Genomic DNA, 24,661 nt, shown 5'->3' on the forward strand with positions numbered 1-24,661 from the left:
TTTTTTGGCTTCTCTAAATTTCAAAAAATTTTGATTGTACCGCAAAGTGAAAATGTGAGGAAGAAATTTCAATATGATACTGATAAAAATTTTGGAAACTATTGGTTAGATTCTTATTCAAATAATTTAAATCTCTATTCTCCTTTTTAAAATTATGATTTTTATAAAAGATTTAAAAAATTTCATATATATTCATAAATGTTGATCAATTTTTTATTATTTTCTTTCAAGGTTAAAAAACAAGTTCAATTTATATCATTGACAAAGTACTCCAAAGAACCTCTTCCATTTTAACTTTTAAATATACATATAAAGTCAAATTTTATTTTTTTTGTTATTTATATTGATTATTGATAATTATAGTACATGTACACACAAGCAATAATCAAATTTTGCACTTTATTTTATATTTACAATGTTTATGATTTTTTTTATTTATTGTTAAATAAAGTTGGAATGTTTTATATTGTTTTTGTTTTTGTTTTTGTTTGTTTGGAGTTATTGTTTTGTTGGTGTGGAGAGTTGTGGCATTGTTGGTTTCTTAAAGAGATAGTACTCATGAGAGATTGGACTTGAGAGATAGGCATCACCACTTATGGAAATAAGTGAGTAGGCTTGTCCTTTTGGTCCGCTATCGAGGATCAGGTTGAATTCATCGATGTGGTAACCAACCAATGCATTACCACCGAGTGACAAAACATGAGCTCGGAGAATTGCGTTTGCCTCTGTGAGGAATACATGACTGAAAACACCGAGTCCACCATTGTCACGAACAGAGAAACTCTCTTTGATCAAATGGATATTTACACGTCCGAGATAACGTTCCATCTTGCACTTGGGCAGGTAAGAGAGTGGGGTGAGTTCGACCTGTCTCATCTCGAGGCCGGTGGTGTGACCGGATTGATTGAGACTAAAGTTATGCGCAGATGATTCCAGTGATTTCTTCATTGGTGAACGTGGAGGTGACATGTCGAATTGTAGATCTCCACCGTGGACGTGATCGTCTATGCATAGATTGTTATTGCTACTCTCATTGGAAGTAACATTTAAGGTGTTGATATTAATTGGATTGCTAAAGAATGGCGAACTATTGATGGATTTCGCTACTGGAATGTGTGACGATGACGAAGAAGGAGTTGATACGGAAGAAGCCGGTGCTGATATGCTTTGAATGTGTGACAGTTTGTTGGTGTTGGTGGTGTTGGTGGTGTTGTTGGTTTGACCTGAAAGATTGATGGGAGGAAGATTTGGTGCTGGTAACAATGGATTGTTTGATTCCTGTGGAGAGTTTGGAATGGTAGGAGGTTCGTTCTCAATGACACACATCGCAGTGAGTAACATCTGGATTTGGTCGTCTTCGGGAATGTTGATATCAACATTGACACCAGCGATAATACAAGGTGCAAGATCACGTAGTTTGAACATGATACTGTCGTACAGTCCATTGAATACAACGGACAGCTGGTGGTTGAGATAGGCAGAGTCGACATCCCACTCCACACAACGAATCGCTGTGATAAGTCGTACGTTTGTTACATTTTTCGATTGACCAGGCAGCAACTCAGTATTACACAATGAGAAACCGGGTGGAGTGTAGAAATCAATAAGAGTTGTAAGTTTGTCAACGTCGATCTTATCGTCAATCTCCACTACGAATGCATTGTTTGCTTCGTTGATACGCTCTGGTGGATAGGAGAGAACTTGTTCGTCATCCGATGAACTGGACGCAGTTGTTGAGTGATGTTTCTTTGATTTTCGAATGGGATTGCTTGATTTCGATACGGCGATCTGTCGTTTCGATTGTTTCTTCTTTGAGTGTTTCGAGGAGGTGGTGGTTGTAGTCTTTGATCTGCTACCAATGTCATCGTCACTGAATTCATATTGCTCGGAATCGGTATCCATTTCATCGTCATTCGATGCCTCTGTTGTATATTGTCCAGGATCATACGAAGACGACAGAGAATAGGCTTCCGATTCCGTTGCCTTGTTATTGCTCTCATTGACACCGAGTGAATTAGCACGACCCGTTCTTCTCTTTGTTGTCTGTTTCTTCTTGTCTCTCTTCTTCCTATGACTACTACGTTCATAGTAATCATCATCTTCACTTGATGTATCGAAATTGTTATTATTATTACTACTATTGTTGTTGTGGACACGTTTAACTAGCTTCTTCTTTGAAGGAGTATGTTTCTTGTTGTTACTCGCAGCCGACTCCTTTTCCTGATGATGCTTATGAGATCCACTACGTTTAGTATTGGAAGTGCGCTGTTGTTGATCGTTGTTGGAATCCGATTTGTTCATCTCCATTGAACTGTCAAGTGAATCATCGTTGTGCGACTTGTTAAAGTTGTCGTCGCTCTCGCTGTTTGAGATCATCGGTGCTGGCGAACGTCCTCTTCGTTGGGAGTGATGATTGTTGTATCGCTCGAAAGTGTCGGGTTGATGATGACGCTGAGCATTCTGAAGTTTGTCGTGATTCAACTTACTGAGATCCTCGATCGTCTTTTGAATCTCTGCGAATGTGTTGTTCTTCTCCTCCTGGTGTTGCAGAGGATCGAGTGTTCGATTGATATGCAAGATTCTCGGTGCTGGCAGCGCAGAGAGGAACACCGCAGTGGCAGTGGCGACACCAATCACCAGAGTATCGCTAAAGGTAATCTGTGACTTGAATCCAAACGCTGCATTCATACCGAGTACTTTCAGCTTGTACATAATCTGATTGTGCAAGTCGTACTCAATGAAAGGAACGTTCTCACTGAGAATGGTGGCGTTCGAATCACCCTGAGATTTCTTCTTTAGCCGACAGACTCGCGCCTGAACCAACACACCTTTTCCAGTGATTGGAATGCCAGGTGGCAAGTCGATCGACGCCAGAATAATCTCTGGTACATATTTCTTTTTGCAAACGGCACACTTTACGTGTTGATTGCCAAATGGTGAATCGTCTTTTGGATAAGGAATATGACAAATGGCACAACCCTCTCTTAGCTTTGTAGCGCTACTACCGCCACCGCCAGTGTTTGTTGTCTTTCTATGCTTGTGGCTGTTGTTATTTGTCTGTGAGGAGATGTTTGATCGTCTGATATGATGGTCGGTATATGAATCCGGTAGATCTTCGACGGAACCAGATATCGATCCACTTCTTGTGATCGGTTTTCGCTTCACCAGTGGATTGCCACTTCCGGCCGAGCCAACCACCTGCTGTTGCGATACAAGACTCAACTTTTTGTAACTACCACTCAGATCCTCACTGGAATCCTCCATCTTTGAGATCTTTCGACTGAGCGACGATGAATGTCCGTGCGAACTACTACTGTGATGCGATGAAAAGTCGAGCACAACAGCAGTACCGGTTGCACTGAACAAACATAGATCTTCACTCTGTTGAATAGCAGTGGTTTCACAATATCCAACGATATAATTACATCCCAGAGATCTAGCGTGTGTCTTTATCTCATTTCTTATTTCATTCCAATAACTATCTCTCTTTTCTTGTGTATTTGATTTCTTTAATATTTTTACTGATTTTGTCTAAAATATATTATAGCAATAATATATAAGTATTAATTATTAGTTAACTTTTCTTTAATAATGTATGCTAATATATTACTTACGGAAACAAGACCACCAATATGAGTTACCAGATGAGACTGAAAGTTTTCTAATGTTAAAAGTTGAACGTCTGATGCAAAGTCGATGGATGGTCGATCGTTGTCGGTGGAGGAAGTTCGGTCGGATGAAGAAGTCGATGTGTCAGAGTCTGAAGAATGTCCTGAAGATGATGAACTCGATGAATATGATGATGCTAAATCTTTACTATAACTATTCGAACTTGTTATAGCTTGTTGTTGTGATTGTGTCTGTTGTTGTGGTTGTTGTAATAGTTGTGATTGTGGTTGTTGTTGTTGTAATAATAACTGTTGTTGTGCCATCTTTGGTGATAATGTCGGTGATAATATATCTGATTCTGTTATCTTTCTCAAAGTCACGGCTGTACCGTATCCACGAGCAACAATACCACTATCACCTTCCAAATCGAAATGTTGTTTGTATCCCAACACTGCATTACCACCCATCTCCAAAACCTTCTTACCCAACTGTCTTCTAAGTTTACTGTAATCATTATCATCATTAGTTAGTATACACACATTTGAATCAATATCAATATGTTTAACACATTTAACAACATACCCAGATAAAGTATAGAATAAATATTGTCTTTCGAAATTACTAAGTCTTGATGCTCTGAATGTATCTGTCCAATGATACTCTGGATCACTCTCAACTATCAGCTCTTCAACAAACTGATGTATACTAACAATACGATAGTTTGAGAATGGTGTAGATACTATAGTATATTGTTATTATTATAGAGATTATTGTTAGTTTTGTTATTTTTTTGCTGTTGATAATTAAATCAATCACTTACTCGAAAAGAATTGTACACCTGCCGATGCATCTTTGAATGGATTTGCATTTTGAAATATCTCTAACTTAGCTATTACGTAGAGTTCACCTCTAATACCACGAAGTGTATCGTATATTGGAAACCAACCGGATATCTGTGACGTTCCACTCTCCAAACCCGACAGCAAACAGTTCAAATCAATTAAAACCGTACCTATCATATCATTCTTACTAACTACATCATAATCCCATACTCTTAAAGTATTATATATATGATTAATATTATTAATATTCACTATATATATAATCTAATATAATGAATATACCTTATATCCAATGGTTTATCTTGAAGATCAGCTTCATTTGGGAAATCGAAACGAAAATCTTGATTCCATGATGGGTTCAATGTTTTCCTCTTGATATCTGTCTTTTGTGGATCGTTTTGATTTCCACATCGTAACTCTACATAGGCATCGGCAAGTGCAGAGCTACGATCCATAATGGGAAGGTCTCGACCTTCTACTATTCTAACTTTCAATATACAAGGCATTACTAAGTATATATGTATAATTGTATCTCTATCTACTATCCGACTATATATTTCTTCTGCTATCTATATCTTTACTCTCTATTCTATCTACTATATATATTAACTAAATTTCATTCAATGAAAAATGAAATTAAAACAATTTAATTAACAACTGGTCAAAATCATATCATCCACTTTACAAAAATTTCAAAAAAAAATATCAAAAAAAAAAAACAAATCAAAAAAAAAAGAGATTCATATTTACCAATTTGGTTTTTTTGTTGAAGTTGTCAACAAGTTTTTTTTTTTTTAAAGAAAATGTGAAATTATTAATCTATCTTTATTTTTACTTTTATTTTATAAAATTATTTTATTATTTATTCAAATTTTTTTTTTGAATTGTAAAACTATGCCAATCGGAATCTGATTGTTTTTTTACCTTGATATCTTACGAAAAAGGTTTTTTGAAGTTAGTTGGTTTTGGAAGTGGAATACTGATTCTTTTGAGTTCTTCTTTTTCGAATTTATCTACTAGTACTTGTCTACTGGATCTGAAAGAATCTTACTATTGATTAAATTCTCCATGTGCTGAAGATGACTGAACTCTAACACTAAATTGTAATCCTTGATCCAAAAAAGAATTTTCTTTGTCAAAAGTAATAAATTCCATAAAAAGTTATCAGAGGAAAAAATATAATTACCTCTTTTTTAAACCATAGATAAAAAGGTTCTCCACAATTGTTCCAATCGGTTCTTTTTAATAGTCATTACCACTTTCTCACCTGTAATTGGGTTGATTTCCTATAACAATATTACTTTTAGATTAGATTGGTATTGTATTAAAACTTTTAAAATTAAAACAAACCTCTTTTATTGTTCTTATAATTCTCCATAGAAATTAAGGGAGGAAATAGAGAAGTTAGGAAACAACAAAGTTAACCAAAGTAAAACATGGTGACATATTTTGTTGATTTTCTCTTCTATCTACATGATTAGAAAATATATTTACTTTGTTGTTTCCTAACTTCTCTATTTCCTCCCTTAATTTCTTTCTATGTGATCCATCATGTTGATTCGAGAAACTTCTTATCTTATTATTAAAAATATCTATTTCTTTTTTTTAAAAATAAAATGTTTGCAAAAAAACTTACATTAAAAATATTTTTGTTTTATTCTGATTTCATACAAAGTATAAAACAACATAATCACTCAAAATATTCGATTAATGAAATTAATTTATGAGTTAGAACAACTTCAAAAGCTAAGATAAACATATTATAAAACAAATCAAACAGATTTTTTGTGAATTTCTAACATTTTGGAATTTTTGATTAAAAATTGGAAAAAAATGATATTTTAAAAAAAAAAACAGACTTTTTAATTTGCACTTATCTTTCTAATAATTAGAAGCTGCTTCTAATTATTTTAATAAAAAAACCTATCTCTTTTATATATATATTATATCTATTAATTCAATGCCATCATCTTCATTAGATAATAACTATAATCTTTTAAAGAAAATAATCAACTCACTCTATTTGAGGGATAAGATCTTTAGTTTTGTGAAGCTAATCCATAAGAATCATAAAAATGTCTATCAATCACCTATTCAAATAACAGGTTTAGGTTGGTATGATATTGGATGTTTTCCAGACGAGATGATCAAGTACAATCAAAAAGAAAGATATAAAAACATATTCAACACTGTCATTCGAGATCGAGATTACAATGATGATACCATTGCCAAATTCAAGGAATTATATTTAAAATCAACAGTAAAAGCATCGGAACTTGGTCATCTTGACTTGATTGAATTCATTCATCAAGCACTACCAAATAAATTTAGTTTCAAATCTATTTTCCAACCGGCATTGGAAGAAGGTCATCTTTCGATACTTCAATTCATCCATCAACATAAGCAGTCTAAAGGTTTATATATTGGTTACCAACTTCTAAGAGCAGCAGAACTTGGATATCTCGATATCGTTAAGTTTATTCACGAAAATAAATTGGATACCCCAGATGGACATCCATTAAAATCAGCAATCAAAAGTAAAAATTTGGAAGTCGTTAAATACATTCATTCCAACTATACAGATGCATGTCGTGGTATTTTAGGATTAGCAATTAGTGGTGGTTGTTTAGATATTGTTCAGTTCCTATTCCAAAATAGAAGTACCGAGGATTTCTTTGACCTTAGGTTATCTGAAGCAACAACTAAAGGACATCTATCTGTCATTAAATACCTCATTGAGAATAAAGACAATTTCGATATCGAGTTACCTGATGACATGTTGGATTATGCAGCATACAGTGGAAAATTAGAATTGGTTCAGTATCTACATGAAAACACTACTGCTAACTGTTCAACAAACGCTATTGATCATGCTGCGACAAATGGATACTTTGAAATGTTAAAGTATCTTCATTATAATCGAAGCGAAGGATGCACTGTGGCTGCGATGAACAAAGCTTGTATTGGTGGACACTTGGAAATTATAAAGTTTTTACATTATAATAGAAGTGAAGGATGCACTGACGAAGCAATGTACAATGCTTGTATTGGTGGACACTTGGAAACTGCTAAATTCTTGAATGAGAATCGAACCGAAGGTTGTAATGCCGATGCCAAATACCAAGTATCGATGAATGGTCATTTCGAAACCTATAGATATCTTCACTCCAATAAGACAGACCAAGATGACTATCCAATTCTTGACAACTTTGCAGGTTGTGACGATCCAACAGCACTCCAATGGTTAAAAGAGAACACAACCAACGAACTCACCAAAAATTCATATATGATTGCAATTAAAAATGGAAAATTATTCAATTTTAAATGGATAAAAGAGAATACAACACTTCCAATTCCATTTGATGCTTTGGATGAAGCAGCTAAGAAAGGACGTTTGGATTTTGTTGAATATCTTCATTCAATTGGTGCAAACTGTTCAACCAGTGCGATGGATGAAACTAACAACTTTGAAATCCTAAAGTTTCTATATTTCAATAGAACTGAAGGATGTACCCACATGGCAAATGAGCGTGCCATCAAATACAACGATATTCATTCCATTAAATTCCTTCACCAAAATATACCCAGTAGCAACTTTGAATCACCTCCATATATTCTTAAACAACTTAAAAAGAGTCAATCATATGGATATATTTCAAGGTTGAAGCTAATCAAAGAGTTAAAACTTTAAAAAATATAAATATAACGTGTTCTCTTCTTACCATGACTTTTAACCCTTTAAACGAATATATATATAAGAACATCATCTAAAAATCACAAATCTAACTTTCAAATAAATCTTTATTAAAACTTACAAAAGTGTCTTTATTTTTTTTATTTAAATATATTTGTTCATAAAACAGTGGTTGATATATTTACAAATAAACAATCAATTGATTGATATAGTTGAAACTGAGTTAAACTTATTGGTGTTGAATAATTTGTGATTGGAATTTTGTTTCTTAGGTCAACAGTCACAGTAAAACCTACACCAGTTTAGAAATCATTTGAATAGGGATTGAAGATTTCTATTATTTGTAGCTTTTTATCAGATAATTCGAATCTAAACACCCTTTTAAAAAAAAAAAAAAAAAGAAAGAAAAGTTTTTGTTTTAAAACTGAGGGATACACAATTTAAATTGTGTATCCCTCAGTTGAGTTGTCGCTACCTTTGATCCACTTAACATTGATTGTTCATAGCAATTGTCTTTACTTTTGACCAAAAAAAAATGGATAGTAATAATATTTGTGGTACTCATAAAAGAAGTATTGATCTCATTTGTTATGATTGTAATGTTTTGATGTGTTCTATTTGTTCACCAAAACATGCACGTCATACCTTTGACCATATTGAAAATATTAAATCAAATTTCAACGATCATGATACCACACAAACAGCACCTATAGATGATAACAACACAAATAATAACAATACTAATAATAATAGTAGTTTTACTAAAATTACAGATATTCAAACAGGTATTCAATCAGCATTCGATTCTTTGAAACTAAAAGTAAAAGAATATGAACAATTACAACAAACAGAACATCAAATCGAAAGTAGTTTCAAAGAGCTACATGAATTCCTTATTGTTGAAGAACATAGATTAAAGACACCAATCATCGATAGTAAAGATCAACTAGAACAACAAATAGATAAACAAATCAAAATCATGAAATCTTTGAATACAATTAATAATCATTTTAAAGTTAAATCAAATAATAATAATAATGATGATGATGATGATGAATCTGATCGATCAGATTCACAATCATTAACAATAACAGATACAACAGATAACTATCAAATATCAACAATAATTCGATCGATTTCACAATCATCTCATCACAATGAATTCATTTCAGCCAACATCAATACATTGTTCTATTTCGATGATGTTATTTTACAATGGTAATAATATCATATTATAATATACATATAAACATATAAATATAATACTTACAACTTTGATATAAGATTAGGAATTACTTTAGGAGTAGTTTTGGTACGAGGAATATAGATTTAATGAATGTAATAAAGTTTAGAGATATAATTTACAGTATAATATTTAAAGATAATAGTTTATTTATTTTGCAATTTGAAGATAAGAATAATATTTGGTAATGTTGAATAATGTTGAATAATTAATTTCTATAATGGATTTCCATGTTATTTATACTGTTGGATTTCTTTGACCAGTGCAGTTGCTCAATCTCAGAAATCTGTTCTTGATTAACTAATTTGGTATTCATTGTAGATTAACTTGTTGGTTATTTCTTTATGTTAACTTTGGTAGATTGATATTTTGTTGATTCACTGAATGTTGATATTATTCTAATATATTTAATTATTGTTAAACAGCTGGATTATTAATTTAAGTTATTTGAAATCGTGTCCATAAACTGTTTGAATTGTGATAGTTGAATTCTTAATAAATTATTGAACTGTCAGTTGATTTGGTTATTATAATTCTAAAATGTTAATTTTAGAACACTGTCTTTAGTTTGAATTAGTTTTCAACCAATTTCTATAGTCTCCGGTTAAAGACTTATATGATTGGTGAACATCGTTATCCAGTATCCATCCTTGGACTCCTCCTATATTGAAAAGATATTCGGTCTTGGCATCTCTCTTGTTGGTGAGATTGAAAATTCTCTTTCTTGTGACGAACATTGTATCTTTACGAATGATATTGGCGTTGATCAAGGCTATGAGTATCTTGGCACTTTGTTTGGTTGGTGGATGGTTCGGATGGGAATTGTGGTATTTGATGTATTCTTCTAGGACAGTTAACTTATTCTTCTTTTCGAATGCTTCTTTGATTTCTTTGGCAGATATTCTCTGGAAATTAGTGATTTCAGAAGATTCTGAAAATCATCTTTCATTGTGGAATGTGAATGTATTATGAATGATTGGATGAGTAGTAGTTGAGTTTGGAATATTATCCAAAATTAAAGTCTTTGAATCTGGTGTATTGATAGGTGGATTGTTGTTTGTAGTTGAATTGTTGTTTGTTACCAGATCTAATTCTGAATCAATGTCCATGGCTTCAGTGTCATCTGTGTCGTCGTTGTTGTTACTCTGATTGTTTTGTTCATTTTGAGTAATTGAATCGATTTCAATTTCATCTTCTTCTTCAACTTCGCCAAATTCAATATCATCATCATCCTCATCGTCTAAAGAGTTGTGTTTCTTGAAGTATTTAGCATGTCTAGTGAAGGATGGATTGATTCTTTTTCTCTTTGTACCAGATTCAACGTTGGCAACTGTGACATTTAATCCATTGACATTCGTTACTTCGTATGGACCATCAAATCTTGTTTCTAATTTGATTTTGTTTTTAGGGTTTGATCTAAACTTTCTTAGATAAACACTATCACCTACTTTAATATCCATTTCTTTCTTATTCTTATTATATTGAATTCTCATGTTATAATGATTATCGAATAACCAATTTCTAACAATTTTGAGTTGATTTCTCTTTGAGTTGATCATGTTTTCGATATCAACGTTTGATGAGTTCATTTTCAATTTGTATTGAATAAGAGAGAGTGGTGTTATTGGATTTTCACCTGTATAGATTTTAAAAGGAGAGTATTCGCATCCGTGATGGATGGAATTGTTTACACAAAATTCAATTGTATCAACTAAAGTTATCCATTCATCGTGGTTTTCTTAATTGTAAGTTGCAATGATAGCTTTACGAAACAAGTTACCTAAGTATCTGATTATACTTTCCACTTGTCCATTGGCCTGTTGATTTTCTGCAGTGGTAGTTCTGATTTCACAATTTAATATATCCATCAGATCTTTCCAAAATTTACTAGTAAACTTTGAATCTCTATCAGAGACAATTTCAACAGGCATGCCATGATGTTTGAATATTTCTTTCATAAAGATTTCAGCTAAATCTTTGGAAGTGTAAGTTGAATGAACTGGTATGAGTCGTACCATCTTTGATAGACGATCAACAATTACCCAGACTTTATTATATTTAATACCTTTGTATTCTGTATCAATTAATGGAATAAAATCCATACTGATGCTTTCAAAACATTTAGTTGGAACAATAAGTGGTTGAAGTTTACCAATTGATTGTCCACGAGCATCAGTTGCTTTGTTACAAGTATGACAAGCTTTGACATAATTAGTGACATCTTTGGCTATTCCTTCCCAAATGAAATGTCTACTTATTTATTCTAAAGTTTGTTCTATTCCATGATGACCTGCAAGTAATGAATCATGGTACATGAAAAGAATACGTTTAATAATAGAGCGAACTTGAGGAACTACTATTTTATCTTCAAAATATTTAAGTTTACCTTCTGTTTTCACAGATTTAGATTTGTAATATTTTGAAGGGTGTATTGTTTTATTCTTTATTTGTGTTTCTTCTTCAATATATCCATTTTCAATCATTGCAATTAGATCATTATTATCAATGGAAATGGTGGTGGAGTAAGTGTAACGACTTAAACCATCAGCAATTACATTATCAGATCCTTTTTTATATATAAGAGTTGGGTTAAAAGAGAAAATGTATTGTAACCACCTAATTAATTTAGGTTTTGTATTGTCATTAAGTTTATTATTTATAAAAAGTATATTTTGGTGATCGGTATGAATAACTAACTTATAACCTAATAGCATATGATAGTTAGATTCGAGAGCATGTTTGATTGCCATAACCTCTTGTTCAAACACATGGTAATCCTTTTCGGTTGTGTTAAACTTCTTGGATTTGTTTATTATCTTCTTGTTCAATATTGTCTTTGTATTGATAAATGACATGACCTATTCCATCATTGGAGGCGTCACAATCGATGTGAAATGTTAACTTATAATCGGGTATAAAAAGAAAACTACTATCGCTTATTTGGTTTTTAATCAAAATGAATGTCTCTGTATGTATGTCTTCCCATTTAAATAATTAATTCTTTCTAGCTATATCAATTAATGGAGCTTCTATTTCAGAGAGTTTGGGGATAAACTTTCGGTAGTAGTTTGTCAAACCTAAGAATCCTCTCAATTTTCTCTTTGTGATAGGTTGTTTCCAATTTTTGATTGCTAAGATTTTATCATTTATAGGAATCAATTTATTATGACCAATAATATGGCCGAGATATTCAAGTGAGTATTGACCAAAAATACATTTAGTTAGTTTTATTTTTAATTTGTTTTGATTTAATAAATCAACAATTTCTAAAACATCTTGAATGTGTTTGTCTTCATCATCAATGTTTGTTTTGATTAACAAATCATCGAGGTAAACAAGTAATTTTTTTGGCAATTACATGTCTTTGGAATATACTGTCCATGAGTCTCTGAAAACACGCTGGTGCGTTTGTGAGTCCAAATGGTAATACAGTATATTGGAATACACCGAATGAAGTTTGAAATGCTGTCTTAGATTGATCATTCTCATGAACTCTAATCTGGTGGTAACCTTGGAGTAGATCAATTTTAGAGAAGAGAACACCATCTCTTGTATTGTTAAGAACTTCAGTGATGTTTGGTAATGGATATGTATCTTTGATAGTTATACCATTTAGAGATCTGTAGTCTACACAGAGTCTCCAACCTCCATCTTTCTTTTTTAATAAATAAAAGAGGTGCCGCAAATGCGGATTGAGATGGGGTGATTTGACCATTTTCCAAATAAGTGTTTATCTGTTTTTTCCAATTCATTTAAAACGAATGTTGGATTGGATAAATTATTTTTTGGTTTTGGGTTGTCAAATTTATGTTAAAATCAAAATCTCCGTGAGATGGGGGTAGTTTTTTGTTAAAAGGTTTAACCGCATCAGGATATTAATTATTTATTTAAGATGAGATTTTTTTTTTTTTTTTTTTTATTATTATTATTATTATTTTTTTTTTTTTTTTTTTTTTTTTTTTTTTATAAATTTGATTCAAAAGTGTGGTTAGAAAATTTACTTTCATCCATCTTTCGTGTGGGTTTGATTTATTTGTATTATCATCTACTCTAATATCATTTAAATACACTTAATGCAAAACATTCATCATTATCACTCTCGCTTTGCAAATTTAAACAGTTTCTAGTTTCAACTAAATTTGTTTGAATAGAATCGTTTAGAGTGCGGAATTTTATAGCTAATTCTTTAATGTTGTTTTTTTTTTTTTTTTTTTTGCGTTAGGTAAAGATCTATTTTATTTTTAAAATCAATTTTCAAATTTAGATTTTGTAACCCTCTGTTCCCAACAGAATAAAATTTTGTTTTAGAATTGATTATAAAAAATGGTATGTTAAATTCTTTAATAGATATGTTTTTATTTATTTGTTTTGATAATGTAAAACTGTCTTTATTTATACCATTTGAGGTAATGTTGATATTGTCTTCGGACTCGAAATTAGAATCTTCGTCCTTAGATCGGTGGTATTGATGTCCTTTACCGTGGGAGTTGGTGTTCACATTGTGGTTGGGACTTGTTCCGTGATTGGAAATGCTAGGAGCATTCTTGTTGGTACTTGAAGTACTTGGCAAGTTTGGAACATTGTTGATGGTACTCGAAGTACTTAGATTACCGTTGGTGACAGTTGTTCTTGGAGAACCACCATTGGTTGTATTGGTGCTGGTCGCACTTTGGTTTAAACTTGAACAACTACAATTGATTGCATTGGTGCTGGTCGCACTTTGGGTATCTCTTGGAGAACCACTATTGGTTGCATTGGTGCTGGTCGCACTTTGGATATCTCCGGCGCTGGACGCGCTTGGTGGAGTTTGTTATGGACATAGTATTGTCAGAAGACATTGGTTTAAAAAAAAAAAAAAACATAAAAAACTTATATATAATTTAATTTAGTAAATATTTATAGATATTTCTAATTATAATCACTTGGTGGTGATGTGTATATATTGTTCACTTGGTGGTGAAAATCACTTGTTGGTGATGTATATATATATATATTGTTCACTTGGTAGTGAAATTCACTTGGTGGTGATATATTTGTGTTCACTTGATGGTGAAAATCGCTTGGTGGTGATGTATATATATATTGTTCACTTGGTGGTGAAATCACTTGGTGGTGATATATATATATATGTATTTCACTTGATGGTGAGAATCACTTGGTGGTGATATATATATTATGCACTTGGAGGTGCTATAGTCGATCGATGCTTTAAAGAGCAGATGCTACCATGTTATTTTACAATGGTAATAATATCATATTATAATATACATATAAACATATAAATATAATACTTACAACTTTGATATAAGATTAGGAATTACTTTAGGAGTAGTTTTGGTACGAGGAATATAGATTTAATGAATGTAATAAAGTTTAGAGATATAATTTACAGTATAATATTTAAAGATAATAGTTTATTTATTTTGCAATTTGAAGATAAGAATAATATTTGGTAATGTTGAATAATGTTGAATAATTAATTTCTATAATGGATTTCCATGTTATTTATACTGTTGGATTTCTTTGACCAGTGCAGTTGCTCAATCTCAGAAATCTGTTCTTGATTAACTAATTTGGTATTCATTGTAGATTAACTTGTTGGTTATTTCTTTATGTTAACTTTGGTAGATTGATATTTTGTTGATTCACTGAATGTTGATATTATTCTAATATATTTAATTATTGTTAAACAGCTGGATTATTAATTTAAGTTATTTGAAATCGTGTCCATAAACTGTTTGAATTGTGATAGTTGAATTCTTAATAAATTATTGAACTGTCAGTTGATTTGGTTATTATAATTCTAAAATGTTAATTTTAGAACAGATGATCATAACAACAAAGTGAACAACAATGATGATCATTCACTTTTAAATGTATTACTTGAACACAATAAAGCATTTAAAATCGATAGTCATCATGATAAACAACATCAACAACCAAAACCACAACAATATCAATTAATCGTTAATAATGAACAAATCAATCAAATTAAGAATCAAATTCAATCATCCATATTCATAATATCAGTTAAAAACAAATATATATTTACAACTGATAAAAATAATAAAATATCAATCATCAATATTACCTATCGAAACAACATTCATTTCGAACAACAAGATATAGATATTAAAATTAATAATTCATTTACAGCATACAACTCCCTAGTCAAAGCCGGTAACTTTATCTATATATTTGGTGGTGCAAATAAGAAACACAATGAATTTCTAAAGTATTCAATCAACACCGAAACTGTAGCTACCAATGAAATGGAAGGGGTTGATCCGTGCCAATATGTATCAGCTTGCTATGATGGTAAAGATCATATCTATCTATTCGATGGAAACTATAAACCAAAAACCGATATTTACAGATACAACATCGGTAATTCAACATTCGAAAGATACGCAACCATAGAAATCAATACAAACTACCATCAACTTTCATTCTTCTTCAAAGGTTATATCTATACTTTCACTGGAGCCACAAGAAAGATATTCCGTTTTAATATAGAGAGGAAAACAACAATTGAATTATCAATCGACATTCCTCAGTACACCTCATCAAGAGCAGCATGCACAGACGGCAATGGCAATATATACATTCTATCGGATTTAGGGCTACAGCGAATCAATATTGAAACCCAAGAAATCAAATTAATTGATAAGACTAAAATCAATTTTAATAATAATCACAATTTGATTTATCATCAATCGGATAGCGGTCAAACTTATATTTATTCAATACAAGGAAAAGATAGAAATTTCATATACTCACTTGAAAACAACAAATGGGAATCTATTCTCCAAAATGACAAGTCTGACAGAATAAATTGTTCAAATATATTTTATTAAAAATAAATATCAGCATTTTTTTTTGTAAATTTTTACTCTTCTTATAAATATAATTTCAATGTCATCATCTATATCTTTTGATAATAACTATAATCTTTTAAAGAAAATAATCAACTCACTCTATTTGAGGGATAAGATCTTTAGTTTTGTGAAGCTAATCCATAAGAATCATAAAAATGTCTATCAATCACCTATTCAAATAACAGGTTTAGGTTGGTATGATATTGGATGTTTTCCAGAGGAGATGATCAAGTACAATCAAAAAGAAAGATATAAAAACATATTCAACACTGTCATTCGAGATCGAGATTACAATGATGATACCATTGCCAAATTCAAGGAATTATATTTAAAATCAACAGTAACAGCAGCTCGACTTGGTCATCTTGACTTGATTGAATTCATTCATCAAGCATTACCCAATGAATTTTGTTTCAAATCTATTTTATATCCGGCATTGGAAGCAGGTCATCTTTCGATACTTCAATACATTCATCAATATAATTTGTCTCAAGGTTTATTCAATAGTCGCTCACTTTTCAAACCACTTCTAAGAGCAGCAGAACTTGGATATCTCGATATCGTTAAGTTTATTCACGAAAATAAATTGGATACCCCAGCTGGACATCCATTGAAATCAGCAATATCAAGTGGAAATTTGGATGTTGTTAAATACATTCACTCCAACTTTACAGATACATGTCGTGGTGTGTTGGATTCAGCCATAAGTTATGGTTTTTTAAATATTTTCGAGTTCCTAATTCAAAACCGTCCAGATAAAATCTCTGACTATTGGATACTATTTGCATCGGACAAAGGTCTTCTTCCAATCATTAGATATCTCATTGAGAATAATGTACCCTATTTGAACTTACCGGAACTCATGTTAGATCATGCAACATCCAGTGGAAACTTGGAACTGGTTCAATATCTACATGAAAACACAACGGTTCGCTGTACGACTCGTGCTATGGATTATGCTGCGACAAATGGATACTTTGAAATCTTAAAGTATCTTCATTACAATCGAAGTGAAGGATGCACTGTGGCTGCGATGAACAATGGATCGGGACACTTGGAAATTATAAAGTTTTTACAATATAATAGAAGTGAAGGATGCACAGACGAAGCAATGTACAATGCTTGTATTGGTGGACACTTGGAAACTGCTAAATTCTTGAATGAGAATCGAACCGAAGGTTGTCATTCTGGTACCAAAAGCAGTGTATCTATTAGTGGTCATTTCGAAATCTATAGATACCTTCACCTTAATAGGACAGACCAAGATGACTATCCAATTCTTGACAACTTTGCAGGTTGTGACGATCCAACAGCACTCCAATGGTTAAAAGAGAACACAACCAACAATATTACTATAGATTCATACATGATCGCAATTAAAAATGGAAAACTAATGAATTTTAAATGGATAAAAGAGAATACAACACTTCCAATTCCATTCAATGCATTGGATGAAGCAGCTAAGAGAGGGCATTTGGATTTTGTTGAATATCTTCATTCAATTGGTGCTAACTGTTCAACCAGTGCAATGGATGAAACCAACAACCTTGAAATCCTAAAGTTTCTACATTTCAATAGAACTGAAGGATTTACTCACCTCGCATATGAGCGTGCCATTAGATTCAATGATATTCATTCCATTAAATTCCTTCACCAAATTAAGCCTGAAACTTTCTATGATCTACTTGATCATAAAGAAAGTCAATGTTACGGATATATTTCAAGATTGAAGCTAATTAAAGAGTTAAAACTTTAAAAAATAAAAAGTATTATTATTTATTGATTGTTGTACAATTTTTATTTATATTTTATAATTGATAATCGAATTATTATTATTATTATTTTTTAAATCTCCCAACTTCTAATAACATCAACTTCATCTTCGGCGATGAATGGTTTCTCGATGGATCGGATCATTATGTCACCACAGTATAAACATTCTTTAGCTACAATTCTATCGAGTTCATTCTTTATGCTTTCTTCTTGACTCATTTCATCACCCATAATCATCATGTTTGAAGAGTTTCCAATATTATGTTGATTGGATTGGTTGTTGTTGTTTGGTTGTTGCTGTTGTTTGGTCGACATTCCTCCACCAGAGTCAACGATGACTTGTAACTCTCTAACCTTTTGACGTGTATGACTATCGAGATGTCTCATAATCTCAGAGATCAGACACTCTGAGTGGAATACGTGCTGGCATGAGAACAAGTAGAATCGCTTGGTCAACACTGGGTAGCTACAGATGTCGCACTTTTGGTCTCCACGAACCACACCGAATTTGTTTCTCAAGTTCTGGATGTCCTTACGAATGAGATCGGCCGATGAAGTAGCATCATCCATCTCATTCTTGAGTTCCTCGATATATTGATTGTAGTCTTCGAGTGACTTGCAAATCTCCTCTTTGAAATCGTCGATCACAGTAAAGTCTGGGAAGAACGGCAAGATGTCTTCGATCTTCAGCAACGGACAATGCTGAAGGAACTCCATTGCCTCTTTGATATTGTTGTCTTTCTCGACGACGTGACGAGCAATACGCAACCACAATTTCTTACAGAGTGCTTCATCTTCGTCCTTCAACTTGTCGGCATTCTCTTTGGCCAGCGAGATATCTACGGTCAGTGCGAGATCGACTGCCTCCTCGTACAATCCCATAGATCCGTAGATGATAACACATGCCTTTAGCTTGTGTTCTTTCATGCAGAGACGCAGCGCGTATTTAAGATCGTAATAGACATCAGGCGACTGCAGGAATGTGAGGAGTTGTGAGTCGTCGTCTTGCTTGACGTAGAGCGACAACAGGTAGTTGTGCACTGCACGATCCTGGTTGTGATTCTGTACACAGTATCTGAGATAACGGATAGCCTGATTCTCTGGACGACCTGCACGACTCTGGTCGTATCTCATGAGCGATGGAATCAACTTTCTCGGATTGAGGAATGGCGATTGCATCCAGACATTGACAGTCTGATACGGAATGAAATGGAACAACACCGGACAGAACTTGTAGTAGAGATCTTGGTGAGTCGACTTGAGAGTTGTCAGCTTGTTGAGAGCAACATCGTATGCCTGATGCTGAATGTGATAACTGATGACACGCTCGTAGTCCTCGATCAACTCGGCATAGTACAGTAGCTCGTCGATTGCACCGTGACTGCTGATGATGTGGAAGGTTGTCGCCTGATTCAGACAGTCCTTGTAGGAATTGATAAACTGTCTAAAGTCACCTTGAATCTTCTGGTAGTTTCCTTGTTGTCCGGGTGTGGTTCTGAGGGTATTCAGCTTGGCGATGAAGATCTCAGTGAGCCAGGTACAAATGATAGTCTTCTGGGTGGTATCACGACGTGGAATATTCTGAAGTTTCTGTAGCAAATAAGATTTCAGAGCGTCACGCTGATTGGCATTGATAAACTTTAGCGTAATCTCCTCAAAGATCTTGTGTGTCTTTCCATAAAAGTTGGCGGCCAACTCGAATTTATTCTCCTTAAAGTAGTAATCGGCTTGAGTTGCCCAAATCATATCCTTCTTATCGCTAGCGTATGGTTCTTTTGCGTATTCCAACGCCGTCTCAAACTGTCCTCTCTCGAGATACAACTTCCAAGCATTTCTATCTTCATCTCTAATACACAATTCAAAAACAATATTCTCTGCATATACCCATGTCGTTCCATTTGCACTATCTACACATAATCCTTTTAATCTAATTTGTTTCTAAAAATAACAATTATTGATGAATCAATATTAATAATCAACACAATATTTTATATAGATTAAAAATTCTTGTTACATACTGGGTTAAATGAATATTCATATACAATTTGACCATTTAGTTTACCAATGGCTTGTAGTTTATCTTCGTAGAGGAATAAAAAGTGGAATTGTGTGAGTGCGAATGCCAAGGGTGGCAATGGATTACCACGATGATCCTTGCGTGTAAAGTCGAGAATGGAGATGGCAGTAGTGAATTTATCACCGGGATTCTGTGAACCAAAGATGAGATCACCGTGATAGATACCGCTACCAATCATCCAGGCAAACGAAGTAGGCAAACTGATCGATGATTTCGCATAGAATGCCAACTCACTGTAACTAAGACTAGTTGGCAACTCATCGAATCTAATATTATCCGGTTGGAAAAGATTCTCAATTGTCGGACCACCTATCAACTGAAAGATTCTCGAGGGTGTAGTTATGATTGCAAAATATCTATTCTGAGCACGTTCCAATCTCATTCCCGAAATAGGACTACCATCATCACTAAAATATAACTTTAAACACAGACATACAGCATAAGTAGCTAATCTCAACTAGATTAATAATAATAAACTCTCTTTACTTACTTGTTTTAACATTGGTTCCTTCTGTGAGAAATCTAACTTTTCAAAGATACCTTTTTCAATGGAGGAGATGGTCGTCTCCCAGATCTTACCTTTGTTGTTACCGATGAGGATTGTCTGTGGAGTGACGTCGGCGGCATCCCATGCGATCGACTCGATCAGGTTGACTCTCCACTTGGCCTGTAGTTTTGGTTTCTTCCAGGTGGAGTGGATGTAGTAGACCTCTTCGGTCTCCATCGAGATGATCAGATGATGACCGGTCGGGTCCAAGAAGATCTTGTAGATACGCTCTTCCGGGCGACGTGTGAATTCAATCTCTTCGAGATCGGATGGATTGTTTAGATCGAGACGAATGATACGTGAGTACTGTGTCGCAATGATGATTCTGTTCGAGCAGACCAACATCTGTTGAATTCCCTTTGGTTTGTAATCTACCTGTTCCAGCGTGAACATCGGTACATCATCCATGAATCTCTGTTCATTACTGGTTGGCATTCCACCTAATCTACCAACATTACTATTATCTTCATTTCTACTTCCCATATCACCATATTCAATAAACTATAAAAAAAAATATACATAATATATATATATAACAATTAACATTATTAATTTTGTTTAGTTTATCTTTATATTCTTTACATACACCTGATGAATGATCATATTCTTTCATTTGATCGAAATCAAAATTCAAATGATTTACAGACATTTTTATTTGATCTCTAAACAAGAATATTCTATATTTTCAATTCTTATCTATCTATATCTATCTATCTATATTTTATATGTATTTATAATGATTTATCTATATATATATATATATTAATTCATTTAAATGAATCAAATATAATAATGAAGACAAAAGAAAAAAATTAAAAAAAATTAAAAATAAAAATCTTCTGAAAAGTTTCAAGAGAAAAAAAAAACAAAACAATTCTTTTCTTACGATTAAAAGATTATAACACTGATCAGATAATTCAATTGAATTATCTTTTTATTATTATTATAACTTAAATCACAAAGTTATAAGTGATTAACAACGATTCCTTAATTGTCAAGATATAACTATGTAGTTGATAATCAATGTTTATGATTCCAACCGATTGGCTCTACTTCTATCTAATATTTACTACTTATTTGAGATTAGGTTATCATATATAAGTACACTCTATAAAACGTTAAAGATAATTTTTGTATTATTTTTTTCATAAATATGTATATATATATATAAAATTATCTATATATTTTTGATAGTTTTTATTATCTCGTTAATATATTGTTGTTATTATTATTATGTTTTAAATTTTGATCTATATATTCGATTAAATTATATTATTTCGATTGTGTTGTTGTTGTTGGATTATCTTGTTCTATTCTAGAGTGATGTAACTCTATTGGTGACAATAAATTGATATCCAATGGAATATAATCTTTGTTCTTATACTTTGACTTGATATACTCTTCTTTCTCTGTCAATGTACTGTTTGAATTGATCTTCTTATCTTTTAATCTATATTCCCAATACTGATTTGAAACTGCATTACCAATACTTTGGAATATCTAAACATGATAAATAACACATCAAAAAAAAAGATTAGTAATCTATACATTGCTATTACTTATTGTTGTTGTTGTTGTTGTTGATATTTATATTTTTATAACTTACTGTTAAATTTGATAATTCATAACAAGTATCATCTAATAGAACTGAATAGATCTCTGACATTTGTAGACCCAATTGATTCTGATGGATATGGCAACAGTCATCACAGAGGAAACAACCGAGTGATACCGACGACCATTCTGGATCAGGTCCGTTACAATCTGCACAATATCTATTGCAATATCTTGATCTGATATCCATCATTATCTGTTTACGATCTAAACTTAGAGCATCTTCAAGTGATTCCGTTGACTTTATCAATTGTTTTTGTTGTCTCTTTTTCTAAAACAAAATATTAATAAATCTATTTATATTTAAATATAATAATAAGAGAATAATCTATTAATTACTTACAAGTAAAACATTGTTATCACGATATTCATTTGATGTCTCTATTGAATGTAAAAAATAGGTTGCCAACGTCTTTGATTCCGTTATGAAATAGATGGTTTGGAAGATTGTTTTAAAGATAACTGTATACTTGTTCATCTTTTGCTGTAACTTTACAGTTGAGAACTTTATACCAAGTATACGTAATGGCTTTTTATCCTATTATAATGTTAACATTGTTATTATTAGTATTAAGAATTAATATAAGATAAGAATAATAAAAAAACTTACGGATGGTGAATTAAATACTTTAATGGATGAACTATTTAAAGTTACCCATTGTTTTACGCTTGACTCTTCTTGTCCTTTAATATTTACATTGAAGTGTCCTTGAAATTGATTGTTGATAGATGATGTTATCGAAGTGGAAACAGCTGCCGACGATGACATCATTGGTGAGTTTGTAAGTGATTGTGATCTTGATCTTGGGTTTGATGATGATAATGATGATGAATATGATGATGATAATTTGTTATTGTTATTTACTTGTTGTTGTTGTTGTTGTCGTTCTTGTCTATATTCTAAACCTTCAATGAATAATCTAATACCGGATTCTCTACTTGAACCTAACATTAGAACGGGTGTATCCATTGGGAGTGGCAGTGATTGTTGGTGTTGATTGACACGTTCAAAGTGCACGGAAACACCTAGTTGTTGCCAAATCTTACGCTTTCTTCCGGTTTTGGCAAGGAGATCTTTGAGTGTTGCGTTCTGTCCCAATGTTATCATGATGTGTTCGCCGTGTGGAGGAACGTAGACTTTGACTTTGATGTCTGGTTTCTGTTGTTTGTACGGTGTTACGATCTTATTGCGATGACTGATCGAGTTGGAGAAACAGATCTCGGGATCTGTGTATTGGAGTTGTGATAGGTGCGATCCACTACCGTCTGCTGCTGCTGCTGACGGTGTCGATGAGCAATGGAACAACTGTGCAATCGATTGATCGCTAATATCCAGGAGTTTAACATAGTTCTCTGGGAATGTTCCGGTTTTCGAAGGTGAATCATCGAGGTGACGACCACGCCACCAACCATCGGTGGTCTGCTCACAGACAATAATGACACCGTCCTTTGTCAGTTGCAATTCATCGGAGCAATCCGCTTCGAAATCAAACAAAACGAGTGCATACTTTTCATTCTTTTTGAGATTCTGCTGTTGTTGTTGCTGCTGTTGAGCAGCTGCAGATTGCTGTGAGATGAGTGGATGGTTTTCCGATGGTTTGGCGATCTGCTGGTTGGGTGGAACTGCCTGTTTCCAATCACCAATGGTGGTCATCATGGTTGTCGAGGGAAATCCATGGTTGATTGGCGCGAGAATCGATGGACTGACACCGATGTTCAGCATATTCGGATAGTATGGAATGCGTGCATTGCAATCTTCGTCGGGACCAACCGGTGGCAGAATCGTCTCCAACTCTGAAAAACTCGATTGATTGTTGTAATTTATCATGTTGCGTGGATTGGAGTGTTCGCGTTCTCTGCGTTTCGAGGTGGGTGTGCGTGTCGATGAAACTGGAATTCTGGCGGAGCGAGGCACCGATGCTCTCGGTTTGACCGATATCCATTTGGTGGGTGGTTGTGGAAGGTGATGATTACCATTATTATTATTACCATTGACATAGTGGTGATTTTCAGAGCAAACGTGATCCAACAAGTTGAAGCTACTCTTTGGTGAAGCGGCACCATATATAAGTTGACGACCTAGCAATCTGCCGGGTGGCGACAAAGAACCTTCGGAAATAGTTGTTCTTCGCAGTAGTACTTTTGGACTACCAGACTTTAACATTGGAACTTTGGCACTGTTACTTGTGGAAGTAAAACTATCTGTTGATTTATTCATTTCTTTTCACACTTCCTCTTTTAATATATATATATAATATAAATGAGTATAGTGAATGTTAAAAGAGCAAACTCACTCCACTCTATTGTGTTGTTTTCTTTTTTCTGTTTGCTGCTTGTTTGAAAATTATTTGGAATTATCTTATTATTTAACTAAATTAATTCTG

At 33.0% G+C, this 24,661-nt stretch overlaps 8 protein-coding genes across 8 annotated transcripts; 4 read left to right on the plus strand and 4 right to left on the minus strand.

The window, feature by feature from the left end:
* Positions 1–498: 498 nt before the first annotated feature.
* Positions 499–6,210, minus strand: PPL_09879 (C2 domain-containing protein; the record flags this gene model as incomplete). Its single annotated transcript, XM_020580666.1, has 6 exons — positions 499–3,531; positions 3,615–4,348; positions 4,430–4,662; positions 4,734–4,959; positions 5,888–6,026; positions 6,190–6,210. 6 exons carry the CDS (start codon positions 6,208–6,210, stop codon positions 499–501), a joined length of 4,386 nt encoding a protein of 1,461 aa, XP_020429253.1.
* A 201-nt stretch (positions 6,211–6,411) lies between these two features.
* Positions 6,412–8,142, plus strand: PPL_09880 (uncharacterized protein; the record flags this gene model as incomplete). Its single annotated transcript, XM_020580667.1, has 1 exon — positions 6,412–8,142. One exon carries the CDS (start codon positions 6,412–6,414, stop codon positions 8,140–8,142), a length of 1,731 nt encoding a protein of 576 aa, XP_020429254.1.
* A 538-nt stretch (positions 8,143–8,680) lies between these two features.
* PPL_09881 (uncharacterized protein) lies at positions 8,681–10,236 on the plus strand (the record flags this gene model as incomplete). The annotated part of the gene is made up of 2 exons (XM_020580668.1): positions 8,681–9,349; positions 10,030–10,236. 2 exons carry the CDS (start codon positions 8,681–8,683, stop codon positions 10,234–10,236), a joined length of 876 nt encoding a protein of 291 aa, XP_020429255.1.
* A 90-nt stretch (positions 10,237–10,326) lies between these two features.
* On the minus strand, positions 10,327–13,395 carry PPL_09882 (uncharacterized protein; the record flags this gene model as incomplete). Its single annotated transcript, XM_020580669.1, has 5 exons — positions 10,327–11,126; positions 11,169–11,641; positions 11,702–11,954; positions 12,764–13,043; positions 13,390–13,395. 5 exons carry the CDS (start codon positions 13,393–13,395, stop codon positions 10,327–10,329), a joined length of 1,812 nt encoding a protein of 603 aa, XP_020429256.1.
* Positions 13,396–13,917: 522 nt separating this feature from the next.
* On the plus strand, positions 13,918–16,245 carry PPL_09883 (uncharacterized protein; the record flags this gene model as incomplete). The annotated part of the gene is made up of 2 exons (XM_020580670.1): positions 13,918–14,209; positions 15,215–16,245. The coding sequence occupies 2 exons, from the start codon at positions 13,918–13,920 to the stop codon at positions 16,243–16,245; spliced, it is 1,323 nt and encodes a 440-aa protein (XP_020429257.1).
* Positions 16,246–16,303: 58 nt separating this feature from the next.
* Positions 16,304–18,022, plus strand: PPL_09884 (uncharacterized protein; the record flags this gene model as incomplete). Its single annotated transcript, XM_020580671.1, has 1 exon — positions 16,304–18,022. One exon carries the CDS (start codon positions 16,304–16,306, stop codon positions 18,020–18,022), a length of 1,719 nt encoding a protein of 572 aa, XP_020429258.1.
* An 89-nt stretch (positions 18,023–18,111) lies between these two features.
* Positions 18,112–21,312, minus strand: vps18 (VPS18 family protein; the record flags this gene model as incomplete). The annotated part of the gene is made up of 4 exons (XM_020580672.1): positions 18,112–19,977; positions 20,058–20,573; positions 20,607–21,164; positions 21,250–21,312. 4 exons carry the CDS (start codon positions 21,310–21,312, stop codon positions 18,112–18,114), a joined length of 3,003 nt encoding a protein of 1,000 aa, XP_020429259.1.
* Positions 21,313–21,935: 623 nt separating this feature from the next.
* On the minus strand, positions 21,936–24,495 carry PPL_09886 (pleckstrin domain-containing protein; the record flags this gene model as incomplete). Its single annotated transcript, XM_020580673.1, has 4 exons — positions 21,936–22,163; positions 22,270–22,548; positions 22,621–22,815; positions 22,888–24,495. The coding sequence occupies 4 exons, from the start codon at positions 24,493–24,495 to the stop codon at positions 21,936–21,938; spliced, it is 2,310 nt and encodes a 769-aa protein (XP_020429260.1).
* Positions 24,496–24,661: the final 166 nt, after the last annotated feature.

Source organism: Heterostelium album (assembly GCF_000004825.1).
Source record: "Heterostelium album PN500 unplaced genomic scaffold PPL_scaffold11, whole genome shotgun sequence".
NCBI classification, from domain to species: Eukaryota; Evosea; class Eumycetozoa; order Acytosteliales; family Acytosteliaceae; genus Heterostelium; species Heterostelium album.